The sequence below is a fragment of the Ranitomeya variabilis genome, chromosome 1, assembly GCF_051348905.1.
Source record: "Ranitomeya variabilis isolate aRanVar5 chromosome 1, aRanVar5.hap1, whole genome shotgun sequence".
In the NCBI taxonomy this organism is placed as follows: domain Eukaryota; kingdom Metazoa; phylum Chordata; class Amphibia; order Anura; family Dendrobatidae; genus Ranitomeya; species Ranitomeya variabilis.
The window spans coordinates 819,016,712-819,040,897 of NC_135232.1; the positions used below are offsets into that span (position 1 = coordinate 819,016,712).

The 24,186-nt window shown below is 46.5% G+C and overlaps 1 protein-coding gene across 2 annotated transcripts in view; it reads left to right on the plus strand.

The window, feature by feature from the left end:
* The first annotated feature begins 814 nt into the window (after window positions 1-814).
* Window positions 815-24,186, plus strand: part of LOC143785793 (flavin reductase (NADPH)-like) — a 139,823-nt gene continuing 116,451 nt past the window's right edge. The window contains exon 1 of one of the 2 annotated variants that reach the window (XM_077274931.1): window positions 815-847. In XM_077274931.1, coding sequence (XP_077131046.1) covers window positions 830-847 — 18 coding nt within the window. In that variant the 5' untranslated portion in view covers window positions 815-829. Of the gene's footprint in view, window positions 848-22,016; window positions 22,040-24,186 lie in introns of those variants that run through there. The other variant, XM_077274948.1, reaches the window with a different exon arrangement.

Genomic DNA, 24,186 nt, shown 5'->3' on the forward strand with positions numbered 1-24,186 from the left:
AAGATTGGTCGTCACTAATTCTGTGAGGCTGGCTGTACTAACACGCTACCACTAAAACTATGCTGTACAATTTTTTTTTCTCTAAAAGAAGATCGGTCATCACTAACAATGTGACGCCGGCTACGCTACCTTGCTATATCTAAAACTATGCTGTACTAACTACTATTATTTTTTTTCTAAAAAAAACTTGGACGTCGCTTAGACTGCAAAGTCTGCTACACTTATTAGCTAAAAAAGAAATATTCCCGTGGCGCAGTCTCTGATAAGCAGCGATACTGATCAAAGCGCTGCGGACACAGGAAGAGCACGAATGCTGTGTGCGGGATGAAAAAAAGGGCAAAAAAAGTGCGCTAAAAATTCAATTGGACGGGGGGACGTCACCAAATACTGACGCCGGCTACACTACTTTGCTACGTCTAAAACTATACTATACTAACTACGATTATTTTTTTCTAAAAAAACTTGGACTTCGCTTAGACTGCGAAGTCCGCTACACTAACTAGCTAAAAAAGAAAAATTCCCGTGGCGCAGTCTCTGATCAGCAGCGATACTGATCAAAACGCTGCGGACACAGGAAGAGCACGAATGCTCTGCGCGGGACACAGCGCACAGGAAAAAAAGCGCAAGAAAGTGAGCAAAAAAATGAATTGGAGGGATGGGGAGAGGGGTACTGGAACAGGGAAGGGGATGGGAAAGGGGTGGGGGAGGTGCTGCTGCTGCTGTGATCACAGGCCTCACACAGCAGCAGATGGCAGCACAGAGCACGGAGCTGGAGCAGCACACAGCACTTGGAGGCAGGAGATCGCCGGGTTGATCACACTGGCCACCAATGGAATCTTTGACTCAGGTAACACAGAGGGGCCTGGACAACCGCTCTGCACGCCAAATCTGAGCGAAAGATGGAGTGCAGTGTGGTGATCTGTGTTTTAAATTAACCCCTTTGGCGCTGATTGGCTAGAAGCTATTGTTCAGCCAATCAAGCCATAGGGGTTAATCAGGTGAGGTGACATGGCGATCACCCCACCTACTGTGATGGCTGTGATTGGTGCGACGTCACACAGCACCAATCACGCCTGTCACATGCTTTTTTTTAACAACTTTGTTGGCAGCTTTGCTGTGATTGGCTGGTGAGAGTTCACCAGCCAGTCACAGCGATCGCTGACGCGGGGAGCGGATCAGCCCCTCGTGGTGACATGCCGGGATGGCCTGCTGTTAGAAACAGCAGCCATCCTCACCCAGTCACCGCGCGATGCAGCGCGGTGACTGGAAATAGCAGCACCGTACTAGTACTGCGGTTGCGTTCCCGCAGCGCAGTACTAGTACGGCACATGTCAGGAAGGGGTTGAAGGAATATGGAGGAGACCTAAGTTTTTATTATCAATTCTTTTTTTTGTGTGTGTGAAATAATCTATTTGTTAATTTTGGAAAAGTAGCTAAAATGTATGAAACAATCACAACTGTTAATTTTTAAGCTGTGAAATGTGTGAAGCATAGTTTGTACAACGATGTGTAAGTAGTGCTGAGCATTCCGATACTGCAAATATCGGGTATCGGCCGATATTCGCTGTATCGGATTTCCGATACTGAGTTCCGATATTTTTAAGATATCGGATACCGGAATCGGAAGTTCCTATAGTGCAATGATGCACTATAATGGAGTGTGGGCTGTGCATGGGCGGAGACTGCATGTCTATGTGTGCGGGCGGGGTCTGTGTGTGACCGTGGGGGGGTCTGTGCGGGCCTGCCGGGGGTCTGTGCGGCCTGCCGGGGGTCTGTTCGGGCTGCCTGAGGTCTGTGCGGGCCTGCTAGGGGTCTGTACAGGCCTCTTGGGGGTCTGTGTGGCCTGCCGGGGGTCTGTGCGGCCTGCCGGGGGTCTGTACGGGCCTCTTGGGGTCTGTGCGGCCTGCCGAGGGTCTTTATGTTTGTGTGCAGGCATTGTCCGATGGGACTACAAGTCCCATCGGGCTATGCCTGCTACAATGGCAGTGATTGACACATTAGCCAATGATGGGACAGTAGTAGTCCCATCATCCGGCTAATGTGTTGAATGTAAAAAAAAAATACTACATACAACATACTACGTACATACAACATACATACTACATGCATACACCATACATACTACATACATACATACAACATACATACTACATACATACAACATACTACATACATACAACATACATACATACATACAACATAGATACATACATACTACATACATACAACATACATACTACCAACATACTACATACATACTACATACATACATACTACATACATACTACATACAATATATTCATACGTTACATACAATACATACATACAGACATGCAGTACATATAACAGAGTACATACTCACCATCACTTGTCATTTTGATCCCCGAAGCCAGTGTCATCTGTAAAAAAGATTAAAATAACAAACAACCAATATACTCCCTGATCCGCAAAAATCCACGAGTGTCCCACGACAATCTCCCGTGGAGAACGGCAGCATCAGCTGATGCGACCGCTCTTTAGGGGCTACAGGAATACAATGACAGGAAGAAGGTATCCTTCCACACTGTATTCCTCTGCCGCTGTAAAAAAATATTCCCTAGTCTCACTTTTGGGATTGCTGTGTGAGAAATTTTCCCACGCAGCAATTGCCATAAAGTGAGACTTTGAACTCTAGTAACCTCTCAGTGATGCACTGCAGGAGCCATTGTCTCCTGTCAGTGTGTCACTGAAGGTCCTATAGAGCAGTGACATCACCCAATGTCACTGTTCTATAGGGGAGATCGTCAAGGGACACTCATTATTAATTGGACTATGGCGTACAGGTAGTATACGGTTTATTACTTTATGTTTTTTGCAGGCGCTGAAGTATGGTAAGTATGGTTAAATGAAGAATATTAAAATACTTTTTTCCTAATGTGTGTGTGTTTTATTAACCCTTTACTAGTATTGGATTAATAATGGATAGGCGTCTTATTGACACCTCTCCATTGTTAGTCCGGCTTAATGTCACCTTACAATAGCAAGGTGACATTAACCCCTTATTACCCCATATCCCACCGTTACACTGGAGTGGGAAGAGAGGGGCTAAGTGCCGGAATTGGCGCATCTTACATATGCACCATTTCTTGGGCGGCTGCGGACTGGTATTTGTAGCTGGGGGGGGGCCAATATCCATGGCCCCTCTCTAGGCTATGAATATCAGCCCGCAGCTGTCTGCATAGCCTTTCTGGCTATAAAATATAGGGGGACCCCACATCATTTTTTGGGGGGTCCCCCTATTTTAATAGCCAGTAAAGGTTACGCAGACAGCTGCGGGCTGATATTCATAGCAGGCAACAAATATTGGCCCCCGGCTGTCGGCTTTCCCCCTCTGGTGCAGAAAATTGTGCGGGAGCCCACGCCGTTTTTTTTTTTTAAATTAAACGCTCATTAAGGCCTCTTTCACACTTGCGTTGGTACAGGTTCGTCGTTATACGTCGGGCCGACGCATGTTGTGAAATTTGTGCATGACGTGGCCATGCAGTTTTTCAACGCATCCGCTGCCCTTTCTGAAGTCCAGGGAGGAGGGGGCAGAGTTTCGGCCCACATGCGCGGTAAAAAATGGCGGACATGACGGACAAAAAAAATGTTCACTTTAAAGTTTTTTCGTGCCGACGGACACGACGTGTGGCCATCCGTCGCGATCCGTCGCTAATACAAGTCTATGGGTCAAAAACACATCCTGCGAGCACATTTGCAGGATTCGTTTTTTTCTGCCGGATCCGTTTTTTTCTCATAGAGTTGTATTAGCGCCGGATTGCGCCTGATGGCCACACGTTTCATCTGTTTTTTGCTGGATCCATCGCTGTGCGTTTTTTCGCCGGACAGAAAAACCGTTCCTCTGTATGTGTTTTCCATCCGGTGGAAACAGCTTTTTTGACGAATCTGGCAAAAAACGGATGAAACGTGTGGCCATCAGGCGCAATCCGGCGCGAATACAACTCTATGAGAAAAAACGGATCCAGCAGAAAAAAACAGATCATTTTTTTTCAAAAGTTTTGAAAAAAAATATCCGTTTTTTTTCTGCTGGATCGTTTTTTCTCATAGAGTTGTATTAGCGCCAGATTGCACCTGATGGCCACACGTTTCATCCATTTTTAGCCGGATCCATCGCTGTGCGTTTTTTCACCGTACAGAAAAACCGTTCCTCTGTATGTGTTTTCCGTCTGGCGGAAAACAGCTTTTTTAACGGATCCGGCAAAAAAGGGATGAAACGTGTGGCCATCAGGCGCAATATGGCGCTAATACAACTCTATGAGAAAAAAATGGATCCAGCGGAAAAAACGGATCTGTTTTTTTCAAAACTCGTCAAATTGTGCCTGACGGCAAAAAACCTGATGTGTGAAAGCAGCCAGATATATGGATAGATACATGTATGTATCTATAGATATATCTATCTATAAATATATCTATAGATAGATATATCCATAGATATATAATAGAAAGGCCGATGTTTCTAAGGCTACTTTCACACTTGCGTTTTTAGCAATCCATCGCAATCCGTCAGTTTGGGAAAAAAGGATCCTGCAAATGTGCTCACAGGATGCGTTTTTTGCCCATAGACTTGTATTAGCGACGGATGTGCAACGTATCCGTCGTGTTTTGGCGGACCGTCAGCACGAAAAAACGTTCAAGTGAACGTTTTTTGGTCCGTCGTGTCCGCCATTTTTTACCACGCATGTGCGGCTGAGACTCCGCCCCCTCCTCCCCTGACTTCAGAATGGGCAGCGGATGCGTTGAAAATCTGCATCCACTGTCCATGTCGTGCACAAATTTCACAACGTGCGTCGGTACGTCGGCCCAACGCATAGCGACAGACCCGTAGCGACGCAAGTGTGAAAGAGGCCTTAATGAGCGTTTAATTTAAAAAAAATAAAAAAAATGGAAAAAACGGCATGGGCTCCCGCGCAATTTTCTGCCCCAGAGGGGGAAAGCCGACAGCCGGGGGCCAATATTTGTAACCTGCTATGAATATCAGCCCGCAGCTGTCTGCATAGCCTTTACTGGCTATTAAAATATGGGGACCCCCCAAAAAAATGACATGGGGTCCCCCTATATTTTATAGCCAGAAAGGCTACGCAGACAGCTGTGGGCTGATATTCACAGCCTAGAGAGGGGCCATGGATATTGGCCCCCCCGCCTACAAATACCAGTCCGCAGCTGCCCCAGAAATGGTGCATCTGTTAGATGCGCCAATTCCGGCACTTAGTTCCTCTCTTCCCACTCCCGTGTAGCGGTGGGATATGGGGTAATAAGGGGTTAATGTCACCTTGCTATTGTAAGGTGACATTAAGCCGGGCTAATAATGGAGAGGCATCAATAAGACGCCTATCCATTATTAATCCAATACTAGTAAAGGGTTAATAAAACACACTCACATTAGGAAAAAAGTATTTTAATGTTCTTCATTTAACCATACTTACCATACTTCAGCGCCTGCAAAAAACGTAAAATAATAAACCGTATACTACCTGTCCGCCATAGTCCAATTAATAATGAGTGTCCCACAACGATCTCCCCTATAGAACAGTGACATCGGGTGATGTCACTGCTCTATAGGACCCTCAGTAACACACTGACAGGAGACAATGGCTCCTGCAGTGCATCACTGAGACGTTACTAGAGTTCAAAGTCTCACTTTATGGCAATTGCTGCGTGGGAAACTTTCTCACACAGCAATGCCAAAAGTGAGACTAGGGACTATTTTTTTTACAGCGGCGGAGGAATACAGTGCGGAAGGAAACCTTCCTCCTGTCATTGTGTTCCTGGTGCCCCTTGTATGTATGTAGTATGCATGTAGTATGCATGTATGTAGTACGTATGTATGTAGTATGTATGTAGTATGTTGTATGTATGTTGTATGTATGTGTGTAGTATGTATGTAGTATGTATGTTGTATGTATGTTGTATGTACGTAGTATGTTGTATGTATGTATGTAGTATGTTGTATGTATGTAGTATGCATGTTGTATATATGTATGTTGTATGTATGTATGTTGTATGTATGTAGCATGTATGTTGTATGCATGTAGTATTTAGTTTTTGGGTTTTTTTACATTCAACCCATTAGCCGGATGATGGGATTACTACTGGCCTATCCCGGCGCCTGCGCACTGCAGTACTTTGCTCTGCCCTCAAAAGGGCAGACAAAGTACGCCTGCGCCGCAGCCGCGGCGTTGAGACCAGAAGAGGACGTCATGGAATGAAGATGGGAGGCTCCAGACTGGACCTGAGACACCCATTGGACCGAACCGCAGCGGGACCGCCCCTGGGTGAGTATAATCTAACGTCTTTTTCTCCTCTTTCAGGATACATCGGGGGCTTATCTACAGCATTACAGAATGCTGTAGATAAGCCCTGATGACGGTGAGCTTACCTCACCATCAATTTTGGGGGTGACAGGTTCCCTTTAAAGATATCTATTTTAGACAGATGTCTGAAGTTAGACATTGTGGAGCTGTGTAAATTATTCTTCTACTTTCCCTAAATTAAAAACAAATCATTAAGATTTTGTTTCTACTAAAATGCTAGAAAACACACCTATATTGGTGATGGAAAGGAGGCTTTGAGGGGATATGGAGGAGGCCTATGTCTTTTTTTAATACTCTTCTTTTGGTGTGCAATGATCTATTTGTTGATAATTTTGGAAAGTAGCTAAAATGCAATGTAACTTTCATAATTGTTAAGTTTAAATATGTAGAATGTATGAAAATGTGTTTTTTTCTGTATTTCTTTGCTAAAAAGTAAAAGATTCCATACACAATAGATTAAAATCAGCTGCTTCTGTAAATGTGGATAAGATCCCTCTACCTTGGAATTTACATTACGTGTTTCTCCGATCTTTTAGGTCTAAGTGAGCTAAAAGAAGTTTTTCAAAAATATATATGCTAGAGAGAAGTCTAAAGTAGATATTGCGGAGCTGTGTAAAAGATTTTTGTACTTTTCCTAAACAAATCAATGAGTTTTTTTTTCTACCAAAATGCTAGAAAACACCTATATTGGCGATGGAAAGGAGGCTTTGAGGGGATACGGTGGAGGCCTATGATTTTTAATTTTATTTATAGGTGTGCAATGATCTGTTTGATTACAATTTTGGAAAAGTAGCTAAAAGTCAAAGAAAGTATCATAATTGTTAATTTTATAAATGTGTAGTGTGTGAAATGTTTTTTTTTTCTGTAATATTCTTTACAGTAAAGATTAATGTAGATAAGTTTTGCCTACCTTGTAATTTGCATTACAAGTTTCTCCATCTCCAACTTTTTAGGTCTCTGTAAGCTAAAAGGTTAATTTCAAAGATATATATAAAAATAAATAATAAAGTGCAATCGCAAACCCGGAGTAACAGGCCAAATTAACCCCCCCGCCCAGAATATACCCGGGGCTAAAGTGGCCTAGGCCAGATTATACCCCTCCAGGGCCAGAATATGCCCCAGCTGCTGTAGATCAGATTTTTCAGGCTTTTGAGAAGCATTGAGTGATATTCTCAATAACGGAGCCCCAGGCAGCAAACAGGGGGGCAGAGACAGCGAACGGGGTCCCAGGCAGCTCACGGTGCCCTAGACAGCGCACAGGGCCCCAGGCAGCACACAGGGGCCCCAGGCAGCACCCAGGTGGCAGAGACAGTGAACAGGGCCCCAAGCAGTACACGGGGCCCCAGGCAGCACACGGGGGACCCAGGCAGTGCACAGGGCCCCAGGCAGCACACAGGGGCCCCTGGCAGTGCACAGGGATCCCAGGCAGCACATGGGGCAGAGACAGCAAATGGGGTCCCAGGCAGCACACAGGGCCTCAGGCAGCACACAGGGGACCCAGGCAGCACACGGGGCAGAGACAGCGAACGGGGTCCCAGGCAGCACAAGGGGCCCCAGGCAGCACCCGGGGCCCCATGTGCTGTCTCTGCCCCCTGTGCACTGCCTGGGGCCCCTGTGCACTGACTGGGGCCCAGTTATTAAGTATATCACTGAATGGTTGTCAAAAGCGTGAAAAATCTGATCTACAGTAGCTGGGGTATATTCTGGCACTGTAGGGGTATAATCTGGCCTAGGCCAATTTATACCCCAGGGTATAGAGCGCTGCCTGGGGCCCCTGTGTGCTGCCTCTGACCCTGTGTGCTGCCTGGGGCCCATGTGCTGCCTAGGGCCCAGTTCACTGTCTCTGCCCCCGTGTGCTGCCTGGGCCCCCTGTGCACTGCCTGGGCCCCCTGTGCACTGCCTGGAGCCCTGTGCGCTGCCAGGGGCCCCTGTATGCTGACTGGGGACCTGTGCGCTGCCTGGGGCCCCGTGTAATACCTGGGACCCCGTTCGCTGTCTCTGTCCCGTGTGCTGCCTGGGACCCCGTTTGCTGTCTCTGCCACAGTGTGCTGCCAGGGGCCTCTGTATGCTGCCTGGGGCCCCTGTGCACTGACTGGCGCTCCGTTATTAAGTATATCACTGAATGGTTCTCAAAATCGTGAAAAATCTGATCTACAGCAGCTGGGGTATATTCTGGCCCTGGAGGGATATAATCTGGCCTAGGCCAATTTATACCCCATGGAATAGTGTGCTGCCTGGGGCCCCGTGTGCTGCCTGGGACCCCATTTGCAATTTCTGCCCCATGTGCTGCCTGGGGCCCCCGTTCGCTGTCTCTGTCCCCTTGTGTGCTGCCTGGGGCCCCTGTGCACTAACAGGTGTCAAGAGTCGAGTTCCCGCCGCTGCACAGGGGGAATCTCGAACCATGTCTGCTGCGGTTTCCCATTCTCCTCCAGCCGCAGTGGAGCCTGCTCAGCTGAGACGTCGGTTCCAGCGTCTGGCTCAAGCTGATACTGTGCGCTTGGTTACTGCTGCCTTTCCAGGCTCTGCCTTTGTAGCCAGTACTGATCAGCAGCGAGCAGGCATTTCAAGGACTGAGTCCTGCTTTTCCCATACTGAGCATGCCCACAGGACGACCTCCCATTGGAGGTCGGAGGTCACACGCTCAGGTCCTGTAGCAGCTCCTATTGGATCACTAGGAAGGTCCTTGAGTGCTACAGCTATAAAAGGTTCAAAGGTTCGCATGGTCGTGCCGCCATGCACTAGTATAAACCTATTATCGTGTGTGTGGATGTGAGCTTGTTCTGGTGATTGCTCCTTAATCATTCCCATTCCTTGTGTTGTTGAATGTTCGCGAATGTTGGAACTACCTAGCGCCTCACAGTGCTATCCTAAACCAGAGCACGATCTGTACTGCGTCAAACCAGCAGTGCCCGCCTGCACAGCACTGCACGCACTCTGTGCTGTAATCTTAATTTATTCTGACAACTGGTCAGTGTAGGGTGCGAACTCCTGCTCGATCTCTGTGACTCGGGGCGTCCTCAGGCGCAGGCTCAAAAGCCACTGCGGGTCAGAGCGGGATCAATCACTTTAGTTCTTACTTACTACTCCAGCGTAGTACCACCATATAGTGCTGTCATTACTTAGCAGCAGGCTCCATCTCTGCACGATGGACCCCAGGCTGTGAACACTCCTTTACCATCTTTAATCTATGCTGTGCGTTCCGCCAGCCGCAACAACTGGGACCCCGTTATTAAGTATATTACTCAATGGTTCTCAAAAGCGTGCAAAATCTGATCTACAACAGCTGGGGTATATTCTGGCCCTGGAGGGGTATAATCTGGCCTAGGCCAATTTATACCCCAGAGTATAGTGTGCTGCCTGGGACTCCGTTCTCTGTCTCTGCCCCGTGTGCTGCCTGGGACCCGTTTGCTGTCTCTGCCCCGTGTGCTGCTTGGGGCCCCATGTGCTGCCTGAGGCCCCTGTGAGCTGCCTGTGTCCCTGCCTGTGTCCCTGTGCACTGCCAGGGACCCCCTGTATACTGCGGGGCCCTTGTGTGCTGCCTGGGGCCCCCATGGGCTTCCTGGGGCCCTGTGCGCTGCCTGGGGCCCCTGTGTACTGTCAAAGGCCCCTGTAAGCTGCCAAGGCCCCTGTGTGTTGCCTGGGACCTCGTTCGCTGTTTTCCCCATGCGCTGCCTGGGGCCCCCATGTGCTCCCTGGGACCCTGTTCGCTGTCTCTGCCCCGTGTGCTGCCTGGGATCCTGTGCTCTGCCTGGGGCCCCTGTATGCTGCCTGAATGGCATAACCCGCTGTAACAGGCCAATTTATACCCCGGGTATATTTTACGCGGGGGGGGGGTTAATCTGGCCTGTTACAGCGGGTTATGTCATTCAAGGTCAGTCACGCTCTAGCTGTTTTTCAAGAGTTTGTGAATGACATTTTTAGGGTTATTCTGTATTCTTGTGTTGTTGTCTACTTGGATGATATCTTGATTTACTCTCCAGATTTGGCCACACATCGGAGAGATGTCCGTCAGGTTCTGCAGAGACTCTGTGAGAACAGGATGTATGCCAAGTTTGAGAAGTGTGTCTTCGAGCAACCCTCTCTGTCATTCCTGTGTTATATTGTCTTGTCTAATGGTTTGAGGATGTATCCCAAGAAGTTGTCCTCTATTATCAAATGGCCCTACCCGACCAGGCTTAAAGCGATACAATGGTTCCTGGGGTTCGCCAACTATTATTGTCAATTTATTCCACGTTTCTCATCTCGGGTGGCCCCCATCTCTGCTCTGACCCGAAAAGGCACCAATTCCAAGGTTTGGTCTCCCATTGCAGAGGAGGCATTTACCTCTCTTACTACGGGAGTCCGGGGCTCGCTTAGTCACGCCACCTTCGGAGCCCTCCTGTGTAGTGGTCCCGTGGTTCCACAATAAGTTCAATAAACGAATGTGCACTTCACCACCTGTGCCTCCGTTTCCATTCGTTACAGCTTTTGGATGTAAATCGGATGCTAGGTGTGAGAAATTGAGAAATCGGATTGCACTCACATGACACTTGCATTACACTTCTGCGACTCTCGGCAGGGAAACTCGGACCGATTTTCCATACGGCAAGTGTGACACCGGCCTAGTACTAGGCCACCACCCCCTCAAGTGGCTGTTTATTAGTATTTTGCACCTGTGCTGCTGTCCTCTTATCATGGGATCTGTAGCATCCGCAGAAATGTGACCACGTATAGGTAAGTATAGCTGTTTTTTTCTCTGATGTTTTTTAGATTTATGTCCTTTTTTTGAATTTGGAATTTATGTGGGGACTAACATGACAATAAGGATCCTGGAAGCGGGCTGCAAATATGCATATTTTGGCCAAAATAGACCTCATGTATTTTTTTCATCTTTGCAGAATGCAGCCTGGCCCTCTGCTTTTAGTGTGGTCATCAGGGGGTCCGATTCTGTGGGTTGAAATTGTATAGTGCTGGTCAGCCCAAATAGTATGGACTTGACCAATAGGCTGTAAGCTGGCATGATGCACTACACGTATCCAGAGGTGTATCTAGGGTTTCTGGCACCCGGGGCAAGAATTAATTTTGGCGCCCCCCCCCAAGGACATATGCTCCCCGTCAGCCCCATCATTGCCTTCTCCTCCCCCACCATCCCCATCATTGCCCTCTCCCCGTCAGCCCCATCATTGCCCTCTCCTCCTCCACCATCCCCATCATTGCTCTCTCCCCGTCAGCCCCATCATTGCCCTCTCCTCCTCCACCATCCCCATCATTGCTCCCTCCCTGTCAGCCCCATCATTGCCCTCTCCTCCACCCCCCCCACACACACACACACACAGCATTCACTTCTCTGCACATTCCCCTGCAGTGCGATACGCACACACACACACACCCAATACTGAGCCGCACATACACCTCAACTTTATTGGGATTTTTATTGTTTATACAAATGGCGTGTTCATATTTGTCACCTTGTATGTACTGATATGAGAGGACACAGACACTGGACTGATAAGACCCTGACCCTGGCTACAAGACGACATTGCAAGAGATAGAGAGACAGAGATGCTGAGAGAGGCAGAGAGAAAGACACAGAGAGCTCGAGACAGACAGACTGAGAGTGAGACAGAGAGAGCGACAGAGAGAGACACAGAGACAGACTGAGAGACAGAGATAGAGAGAGAGTGAGACACTGAGAGACACAGACTGAGAGACACAGAGAGAGACAGACAGAGAGACAGAGTGACAGACAGAGACACAGAGAGAGACAGACTGAGAGACACAGATAGATAGCGACAGACAGACTGAGACAGAGAAAGACAGAGAGAGACAGAGACTGACAGAGAGAGCAAGACAGAGAGAGACAGAGAGCGACAGAGACAGAGACTGAGAGACAGACACAGAGACAGAGAGCGAGACAGACAGAGAGTGCGAGATAGAGAAAGCACGACTGACAGAGAGACTGACAGAGACAGAGAGAGACTGACAGACAGAGAGACACAGAGAGACACAGCGGGCGTGACTGAAAAACAGACAGAGACTGACAGAGAGACAGACAGAGCGAGACAGAGAGCAAGACTGAGCGAGACTGAGACAGAGAGAGAGACTGAGAGCGAGACAGAGGGCGCAACTGAGACAGAGAGAGACTGACAGAGACAGAGGGAGCGAGACAGAGAGAAAGAGAGACTGACAGAGAGTCTGAGAGAGACAGAGACTGACAGAGAGACAGATAGAGAGACACAGAGAGAGAGACTGACAGAGAAAGACTGAGAGAGACAGAGAGACAGAGACTGAGAGACACTGACATACTGGGAGAGACAGAGACTGAGAGACAGTGAGACTGACAGATTGAGAGACAGAGACTGTGAGAGATAGAGACTGAGAGACAGAAACACTGACAGAGAGACAGAGAGACAGAGACTGTGAGAGACAGAGAGACTGACAGAGAGATTGAGAGAGACAGAGAGCAAAATGGATGCAAGAATCTTAGGACTTGTCAGGAGCGGAGCAGTGTCCTGCCTCCTTCTCACTGCACAGTGCAGTCACCACCAGCCCGGATACAGCCACCTGCAGCCTGAGCTCCTACTCCGTCCTATCTCCTGTCCTGCTCCTCTGTGCAGGGCTCAGGGAAGAAGCAGCATCCTGAAGTCTCTTCAGCAGACACCACACAGCCGGCAATGTCTGCGTGTCTGCAGTATGCTGAAGGCAGCAGGTACACTGCCAGCACCCAGCGTCCCACACATGCTCACCTACAGAACAGACCGTGGTAGTGCAGGGAGATTGTCTCCCTGCACTACCGCAGAGGTTAACTATATTTGCGTGCACAGCAGGCAAATATAGTTAAGAGTAGCTTAGCTCTAGGAGGGCCCCTCTGAGCACAGGGCCCGGGGCGACCGCACCCTCTGCCCCCCTGGTAGCTACGCTAACACACACACACACACCTCTCACCTCTCCTCGCGCTCTGCCACACACACACACATTCACATACACACACCTCTCACCTCTCCTCGCTCTCTGCCGCTGCATCTCATGCCTTCCTCTGACACAGCCGGCCGCTGAATGATGACGTCATCCAGCGGCGCGTCTGTGTGAGAGGAAGCAAGAAGAAGACAGATCACTGGGCAGCGGAGCTGCAGGGATTTCTCCCTGCCCGCCGCAGCCACCCAGCAGGGCCCCCCCTCCACCTCTGCACACTTTGGGAGCCGGCGCGCTGCAGCTTCTCTCTGCCGGCTGTCAGCTTGACAGTCGGCACAGAGAACAGCTGACTCCCAGTGCGGGGGGCGGCAGAATGCAGCCGCCGGGGGAGACACTGCGGACCGCCGAATTAGGTGGCCCGACTGCGCCCCCCTGCCGGCTGCGCCCGGGGCACATGCCCCGGCTGCCCCCCCCCTAGATACGCCACTGCACGTATCTATAAAATGTGGACAAGGGATGGCCTCAGGAGAAGGGATAAAGAAACTATAAACAGACATGCTCAAAGTTTAGGTAAGATAATATGAATATTTACTAACCAGTTTATAAAACAAAGGAAACGATTGTAGGTAAACAGTGCATAAGTAACAAATATGATGACAGCAGTTATTCTCAATGACACCTAATAAGAGTATATGCAGGTACAATTAGGCAGAATTAATTCATTAAAAATTAATTATATGGGAGCAAAGTATAAAGCAATTATCCCTTTCTATGCATAAATCAATATAATGACAGTATTGTGCGAACTTTAGTAATCATGTACTTGGAGCAGTTTTCGAAGTGTCTCTTAAAGAAGAGGCCTATTCTCTTAACTAACAGGATCTCTGTAAGGCTATTTATGTATGAGCATAGTAGAAGGGTCCTTGCTGGGCTGAGTGCCGAATAATTAGCAATGCTGTTTTGAGGCTCTTAGGGCTTGTTTCCATTTGCGAGAAACACATCCGTGTCTCGCATGTGGAAACCAAGCTGTGGCGCCGGCACTCCAGAGCGGAGCGTGCGGCTCCATGTGTTGCTATGCGGCCGCACACTCCGCTCCCAAGTGCTGGCGCCACAGCTTGGTTTCCACATGCAAGGCACGGACGTGTTTCTCGCAAATGGAAACAAGCCCTTAGGGAATGCCGATCTCTACAACGCAGGGCTTCCCTAAGCCCTTTGAGATAAGGCCTTATGTGGCCTAGTCCAAGATGTTGTGTACTCAGTTGTCCTCAACAAATCGGCTCATGTCAAGCCGAACAATGTATCCCAGAGTCACTAACAACAAATCCAGAGTCGCATCACTCTATCCAGACTTTCTCCAAGGATCCGCAGCTTCACTTCCACCTGGACTCTCCTTCAACTCCTTCCAACCACCCACCAACCGTCAAAACCTGTGTGCTCCAACTTTGGCCTCTCGCCACTGCCCTCTACTGGCCAGATCATATATTACATCACAAATCTCCAACAATACAATAAACTGATTAACCCAAACATCTGTGTGACTGGCACTGTGCATTTGTAATACTAAGCTACCAACCATAAATGGTAGATGTATGCCTTCACCAGTATTTTATCATGCATACACTCCTTCCTTTAGTGCATTACTAACGTGACCAGATATTGGTGAGTGGCTATTTTTTATGTTATGTCTGTATAATCAGTTGTCATCAATGATACTCATATATTGTTGCACTTGTAGTTATATTTGTTTGAAATCACATTTCTGTAGATTGTTCTGATCTTTCTAGAGCTTTCTAGAGCTTTCTAGGTTTGACTATACCATCTTAGATTTGCCAGCATCAGACACAGAGATTTGCCGGCATCAGACACTGAGTGGAGATCATGGGTAAGACTTGTACTACATTATTTAAAGTGGCACATATCATCTGAGTCATGTTTATACATGCTTATTGTTGAGGCTTAAGTGTTTAAGATATATTGTGAAAATTTATTAAATCTGGAAGGGACTAGTGATGAGCAAATCTGTTTGGAAAAAGATAGCCAAACATAAATTCGGCACAAATATGGCACATTCGAATTCGTGATTGGAAATTAGCAAAATTTTATAAAATCGGAAAATATCAGTAACATTCAGTAAAAAGTGCAGGAAAATATTTGCATTGCCACAAAAGTACTTTCAGCACTTTAGCAACGATAATGGTGGTGTATCATGAGTTTTTGCCACGTGTTTGATGAGAGGAGGGGATCTGCAGAGCTTGGTGTTCTTGTAAATAGTAATTTTTTTTCATTTCTGGGTTACATTGTGTAGTCCAGTGGTTTGAGGATGGATCCTGAGAAGTTGGCCTCTATTATCAAATATCCTTGCCCGACTGGGCATAAAGAGATACAACGGTTCCTGGGGTTCGCCAACTATTATCGTCAATTTATTCCACATTTCTCATCTCAGGTGGCCCCCATCGCTGCTCTGACCCGAAAAGGCGCCAATTCCAAGGATTGGTCTCCCTTTGCAGAAGAGGCATTTACCTCTCTAAAAAAGTCTTCTCTTCCGCTCCCGTGCTCTATCGGCCAATTGCAGGTAAACAGTTCTTCCTCGTGGTGGATGCCTTCTCCATAGGTACAGGAGTGGTTCTTACCCAGAAGTCTTCCTCCGGTTGAATGATCATTTGTGGCTTCTTTTTGAAGTTTTTTTTCCGCTTCAGAAAGAAGTTATTCTATTGGAGATCGGGATTAACTGGCCATCACACTGGTTCTGCAAGAGTGGCATCATCTTCTCAAGGGGTTAGTACACTAGGTCATTATTTTAACTGACCATAAAAATCTCAACTATCTCCAGTATGTTTAGAGGCTGAATCCTCATCAGGCCAGGTGGCCTCTGTTTTTGATTGATTTAGTTTTTTTCTTCATTTTTGCCCTGCTAGCAAGAACATCAAAGCCGACACTCTCTCTAGGTCCTTTCTGCCTCCGGACTTGGAAGAGGAACTTCAACACATCATTGAGCCCTCCCGAATGGTGACCGAGGCCTCCGTCAATTTGTCTCAGATTCCTCCTGGTAAAACTTGGGTAGGTACTTCAGACAGGAGACGAGTTCTTCAGTGGGGTCACTCTTCTAAGTTATCCGGTCATGCCAGGTAAAGGAAGACTTTGCAACTCATTTCCCATTATTACTGGTGGTCTACCATGCGTAAATACATCTTGGAATATGTCTCGGCTTGCCCCTCCTGTGCCTGAAATAAAACTGCGAAGCGTCTTCCATCCGGACGTCTTCTGCCGCTTCCCGTTCCTTCAGTTCCCTGGCAGGATATTGCTATGGACTTTATTACGAATCTTCCTGTCTCATCTGGCTGCTCTGTTATATGGGTTGTGGTGGACCGTTTTTCAAAGATGGCTCACTTTACCCCTTTGTCTAGTCTTCCTTCTGCTCCTGAACTCGCCGATCACTTCATTCAGCATATTTTCCGTCTCCATGGGATTACTATCCACATTGTGTCCAACAGAGATGTCCAATTCACTTTGAAGTTCTGGAGGGTGATCTGTAAACTAATGAACATGGAGCTAGATTTTTTTCTGCGTATCATCCTCAATCCAACGGTCCAGCGGAGAGGGTCAATCAGATAGTGTCCGGGTACCTGTATCACTTCATCAATTTGCACCACAACGACTGGGTCAAGTTAACACCATGGGCAGAGTTCTTCCACAATAATCACGTAAATGAGTCCTCTGCTAAATCCGCATTTTACCTGCGGATTTTTCAAAAACGCACACAAATCCACAATGTGGGCACAGAGCCTTAGGGTTAGGGTTGGAATTAGGGTTACGATTAGGGTTAGGGGTGTGTTGGAGTTAGGGTTATGGTTAGGGTTGGAATTAGGGTTAGGAGTGTGTTGGGGTTAAGGTTGGGATTAGGGTTAGGGGTGTGTTGTGGTTAGTGTTGGAGTTAGAATTGAGGGGTTTCCACTGTTTAGGCACATCAGGGGGGTCTCCAAACGCGACATGGCGCCACCATTGATTCCAGCCAATCTTGCGTTGAAAAAGTCAAATGGTGCTCCCTCCCTTCCGAGCCCCGACATGTGCCCAAACAGTGGTTTACCCCCACATATGGGGTACCAGCATACTCAGGACAAACTGGACAACAACTTTTGGGGTCCAATTTCTCCTGTTACCCTTGTGAAAATAAAAAAATTGCGGGCTAAAAAATTATTTTTGAGGATGAAAAATGATTTTTTATTTTCACGGCTCTGCGTTATAAACTTCTATGAAGCACTTGGGGGTTCAAAGTGCTCACCACACATCTAAATAAGTTCCTTGGGGTGTCTAGTTTCCATAATGGGGTCACTTGTGGGGGGTTTCTACTGTTTAGGCACATCAGGGGCTCTGCAAACGCAACGTGACGCCCGCAGACCATTCCTTCAAAGTCTGCATTTCAAAACATCACTACTTCCCTTCTGAGCCCTGACGTGTGCCCAAAAAGTGCTTCCCCCCACAAATGGGGTATCAGCATACTCAGGACAAACTGGACAACAACTTTTGGGGTCCAATTTCTCCTGTTACCCTTGTGAAAATAAAAAATTGCGGGCTAAAAAAATCATTTTTGAGGAAAGAAATTATTTTTTATTTTCACGGCTGAGCGTTATAAACTTCTGTGAAGCACTTGGGAGGTCTAGTTTCCAAAGTAGGGTCACTTGTTGGGGAACTCCAATGTTTAGGCACATCAGGGGCTCTCCAAACGCGATATGATGTCCTCTAACGATTGGAGCTAATTTTCCACTCAAAAAGTCAAATGGTGCTCCTTCCCTTCCGAACCCTGCCGTGCGCCGAAACAGTGGTTTACCCCCACATATGAGGTATCAGTGTACTCAGGAGAAATTGGCCAACAAATTTTAGCATCCATTTTATCCTGTTGCCCATGTAAAAATGAAAAAATTGAGGCTAAAAGAAAATTTTTGTGAAAAAAAAAGTACTTTTCATTTTTACAGATCAATTTGTAAAGCACCTGAGGGTTTAAAGTGCTCACTATGCATCTAGATAAGTTCCTTTGGGGGTCTAGTTTCCAAAATGGGGTCACTTGTGGGGGAGCTCCAATGTTTAGGTACATCAGGGGCTCTCCCAACGCGATATGGTGTCCGCTAACAATTGGAGCTAATTTTTCATTCAAAAGTCAAATGGCGCTCCTTCCCTTCCGAGCCTTGCCGTGTGCCCAAGCAGTGGTTTACCCCCACATGTGAGGTAGCGGTGTTATCAGGAGAAATTGCCCAACAAATTTAAGGGTCCATTTTATCCTGTTGCCCATGTGAAAATGAAAAAATTGAGGCTAAAAGAACTTTTTTGTGAAAAAAAGTACTTTTTCATTTTTAAAGAATCAATTTGTGAAGCACCTGAGGGTTTAAAGTGCTCACTATGCATCTAGATAAGTTCCTTGGGGGGGCCTAGTTTCCAAAATGGGGTCACTTATGGGGGGTTTCAATGTTTAGGCACAACAGGGGCTCTCCAAACGTGACATGGCGTCCTCTCTCAATTCCAGTCAATTTTGCATTGAAAAGTCAAACGGCGCTTTTTCCCTTCCGAGGCACACAGGGGCTCTCCAAACGCGACATGGTGTCCACTAAAGATTGGAGCCAATTTTTCATTCAAAAAATAAAATGGCGCTCCTTCCCTTCCAAGCCCTGCCATGCGCCAAAACAGTGGTTCCCCCACATATGGGGTGTCAGCATACTGAGGACAAATTTACCCTTGGGAAAATAAAAAAATTGTTACTAAAAGATCATTCTTGTGACTAAAAAGTTAAATGTTCATTTTTTCCTTCCATGTTGCTTCTGCTACTGTGAAGCACCCAAAGGGTTAACAAACTTCTTGAATGTGGTTTTGAGCACCTTGAGGGGTGCAGTTTTTAGAATGATGTCACTTTGGGGTATTTTCAGCCATATAGACCCCTCAAACTGACTTCAAATGTAAGGTGGTCCCTAAAAAAATGGTTTTGTAAATTTTGTTGTAAAAATGAGAAATCGCTGGTCAAATTTTAACCCTTATAACTTCCTAGCAAAAAAAAAAAAATTTGTTTCCAAAATTGTGCTGATGTAAAGTAGACATGTGGGAAATGTAATTTATTAACTATATTGTCACATAACTCTCTGGTTTAACAGAATAAAAATTAAAAAAAATTTCACAAATAAACGCAAAAATTATCGACCTAAATTTACTACTAACATGAAGCCCAATATGTCACGAAAAAACAGTCTCAGAATCGCTAGGATCTGCTGAAGCATCCCGAGTTATTACCTCATAATCTCTGATCAGAATTGCAAAAAATCACCAAGTCATTAAGGTCAAAATAGGCTGGGTCATGAAGGGGTTAAAACTGCCTCCTTCTTTATGTGTGCCTAACTCTTTTCACCTTTCCCTCCCTAAACCAGTTCTCTTGAGCTTATTTTTTAACCCCTTCACGACCTTTTCCATTTTTGCATTCTCGTTTTTCACTCCCCTCCTTCCCAGAGCCATAACTTTTTTATTTTTCCATCAATATGGCCATGTGAGGGCTTGTTTTTTGCGAGACAAGTTGCACTTTTCAACAACATCATTGGTTTTAGCATGTCGGGTACTAGAAAACGGGAAAAAAAATTGCAAAAAAAGTGCAATCCCACACTTGTTTTTTCTTTGGCTTTTTTGCTAGGTTCACTAAATGCTAAAACTGACCTGCCATTTTGAGTCTCCAGGTCATTACGAGTTCATAGACACCAAACATGTCTAGGTTACGTTTTATCTAAGTGGTAAAAAAAAAATCAAACTTTTCTAAAAAAAAAAAATGCGCAATTTTCCATTACCCGTAGCGTCTCCACTTTTCGTGATCTTGGGTCAGGTGAGGGCTTATTTTTTGCGTGCCAAGCTGGCGTTTTTAATGATACCACTTTTGTGCAGGTACGTTCTTTTGATCGCCCGTTATTACATTTTAATACAATGTCGAGGCGACCAAAATAAGGCAATTCTGGCGTTTCAAATTTTTTTCTCGCTACGCCATTTAGCGATCAGGTTAATCCTTTTTTTTATTGATAGATCAGTCAATTCTGAACACGGTGATACCAAATATGTGTAGGTTTGATTTTTTTATTGTTTTATTTTGAATGGGGCGAAAGGGGGGTGATTTAAACTTTTATATTTTTTAATTTTTTTCATATTTTTCAAACTTTTTTTAACTTTTGCCATGCTTCAATAGCCTCCATGGGAGGCTAGAAGCTGGCACAACTGGATCGGCTCTGCTACATCATCAGATCGCTGCTATGTAGCTGAATTGCAGGCTTGCTATGAGCGCCGACCACAGGGTCGTAATAATACGGAGGAGGTCAGGAAGGGGTAAAGGACCAGGGTACCACTCCTGATCCCATCAGCGAGAAGGATGTCTATGAAGTAACACATATTTTGGCCATGAAAAGGGTAAGGTGAAAGACCTCTCTTCTTGAAGATTGGAAGGGCTTCGGTCCTGAGGAAAGGTCATGGGAGCCCAAGGAGAATATTCAGACCCCTCTCCTACTGGAGACATTTTTTGCAGGCTTGAAAAAAAAGGGGTTGTAAAGGGGGGGTTACAGTAGCGCCGCTGTCCCGGTCCGCACCTGTGTCCTTTGGGCTGTGCCTGGCGGGGACGCCGGTTTCCTCGGGCTTCCGTTCTACGTCCTGTGCTGCCTGCTCCTGCTTCCTGGATGCTGCGCGCATCCCGCAGGTCTCCTGGCACGCCACTAAGGGCGCACACATGCACACTCCTGGTCTCTTAAAGAGACAGCACACCATTTTAAAAAATAGGTCTCATACTGAGTGTCTCATACTATTCATACTATTTCAGGCACCTCTGCCCTTAGGGAGGTGCCTGAGCAACAATCGTTTCCTAGTTCTCAGGTTCCTGGCTCTTGTGTGTTATGCTCAGCTTGAACCTCACTAATTCTGGTTTGTCTCATCAGTGTACCCTCCGTGTTTCCCTCGCCTTTAGGGGCTACGCCTGCACTACTTGCTTCTCTCCGTACCAGCTGTTGCCTGCTACCCATTTAAGCTGCCTGTCTCCTGTCTGGTTCTCCGCTACTTTCAGTACCTGCCTGCCCGCCAGTCCAGCCGAGTCAGCTTCCATGTCCCCGGGGTCAAACTGTAGGTAGCACCTTGTGTCCCCCGAACTTTCCATTCTGGCCCTGTTTGAGGAGTCTTACTACGGGAGTTCGGGGCTCGCTTAGTCACGCCCCCTTCGGAGCCCCCCCGTGTAGTGGTCCCGTGGTTCCACAATAAGTTCAGTAAGCTAATGTGCACTTCATCACCTGTGCCTCCGTTTCCATTTGTTACAGCATTCGGATGTAAATCAGATGCTAGGTGTGAGAAATCGGATTGCACTCGCATGACACTCGTATTACACTTCTGCGACTTTCGGCAGGGAGACTTGGACCGATTTTGTATACTGCAAGTGTGACGCCGGCCTAGTACTAGGCCACCACTCCCTCAAGTGGCTGTTTATTAGTATTTTGCACCTGTGCTGCCATCCTCTTATCATGGGATCTGTCGCTTCCACAAAAATGTGACCAGGTATAGGCATGTATAGCTGTTTTTTTCTGTGATGTTTTTTAGATTTTTGAATTTTTTTTGAATTTTAGTGTGATGATCAGGGTGTCTGATTCTGTGGGCTGCAATTATATAGTGCTGGGCAGCCCGAATAGTATGGACGTGACCAATAGGCTGTAAGCTGGCATGATGCACTGCACGTATCTATGAAATGTGGACGAGGGATGGTCTCAGGAGAAGGGATAAAGAAACTATCAACAGACATGCGCAAAGATTAGGTAAGATAATATGAATATTTAATAACCAGTTTATAAAACAAAGGAAACGATTGTAGGTAAACAGTGCATAAGTAACAAATATAATGACAGCAGTTATTCTCAATAACACCTACTAAGAAAATATGCAGGTACAATTAGACAGAATTAATTCATTAAAAGTAAATTAGTTATATTGGAGCAAAATATAACGCAGTTAACCCTTTCTATGCATAAATCAATATAATGACAATATTGTGCGAACTTTAGCAATCATGTTCTCGGAGCAGTTTTTGAAGTGTCTCTTAAAGAAGAGGCCTTTTCTCTTAACTAGCAAGACCTTTATAAGGATATTTATGTATGAGCATAGTAGAAGGGTCATTGCTGGGCTGAGTGCCGAATAATTAGCAATGCCATTTTGAGGCTCTTAGGGAATGCCGATCTCTACAATGCAGGGCTTCCCTAAGCCCTTAGAGATAAGGCCTCATGTGGCCTAGTCCAAGATGTTGTGTACTCAGTTTTCCTCAACAAATCGGCTCATGTCAAGCCGAACAATGTATCCCAGAGTCACTAACAACAGATCCAGAGTCGCATCACTCTATCCAGACTTTCTCTAAGGATCCGCAGCTTCACTTCCACCCTTACTTTCCTTCAACTCCTTCCAACCAACCACCAACAGTCAAAACCCGTGTGCTCCAACTTCCAACTGGCCTCTCGCCACTGCCTTCTACTCGCCAGATCATATATTACATCACAAATCTCCAACAATACAATAAACTGATTAACCCATACATCTGTGTGACTGGCACTGTGCATTTGTAATACTAAACTACCCACCACCACCACCCATAAATGGTAGATGTATGCGTTCACCAGTATTTTATCATGGATAATCTCCTTCCTGTAGTGAATTACTAACGTGACCAGATATTGGTAAGTGGCTGTTTTTTATATGATGTCTGTATAATCAGTTGTCATCAATGATACTCATATATTGTTGCACTTTTAGTTATATTTGTTTGAAATCACATTTCTGTAGATTGTTGATCTTTCTAGAGCTTTCTAGAGCTTTCTAGGTTTGACTATACCATCATAGATTTGCCAGCTTCAGTGTTACGATAGGACTGGCGAGTAAACTGGGACCAGGGGCACCTTTCCTGGCCCTAGCACTAGGGGGTGCCCTAACTCGCTCTGTTCTCCAGGATTCCTCAGATGGCGAGGATGCCAGGGCCTCCGCCCTTGCCCTGTCTTCTAACTGCAGCCCTGCATCTGTCCCCTTCCTCCACCTGGGGAAGAGAGGGGCTACCATGTACCACAGTACACCAACCCGACAGACAGGGGAACAAAGACAAGGGTAAAAGAAAATTCCACTCACACAAATATACTCTCACAAATAACAGAGGTATTCACCAGGGTGTGAAGGATGGGGGAAGAAAATTAAGCAGGTAAGGATGAGGAATTTCCAAGCGTACAAACCAAGCAACAATCGCACAATAAACTCCTCCAGCTTTCCAGACCCCGGCTCTTCACTCTTCAGGTCTATCTAGCAAATGCTATCTCAGATAAGGAACTAGCCAGAAGGCCTAGCTTTTATAGGAGAGAGGAGTGGCCATATAAGCACAGCTGAATGCAGGAATTACCACATGGCCGATTAACCCCTGTTCTGCTGAAAGAAAACAAACATTTAATATACTGGAGAAGTGCTTCTTCTCAGCGGTGGAGCAGGAGCCATCAGACGCTGCGGTCTTCTGGTACTGCTCTGTCGCGGTAACTTCGTGACAATCAGACACTGAGTGGAGATCATGGTTAAGACTTGTACTACAATATTTAAAGTGGCACATACCAATGTGTTGAAAAGACGGATCCTGTGCAGATTGTGAAAAACGAATGCACTGGGTCCCTTTTTTGTGAAGGATCCGTTGAGGCTATGTGCACACGTTTTGTATGCGTCTTCGCCGCATTTTTCCGCTGCGAAAACGCATACACAACACAACCCAGGTTAAAATAATAAAAAAAAAAAAAATTCATGATATTCTTACCTTCCGGCGTCCCCCGCAGCCTTCCCAATGCTCACGATGCTGCCGGCAGCTCCCGTTCCCAGTAATGCAATGCAAAATGACCCGATGACGTAGCGGTCTTGCGAGACCGGTATGTCATCACAGGTCATTGTC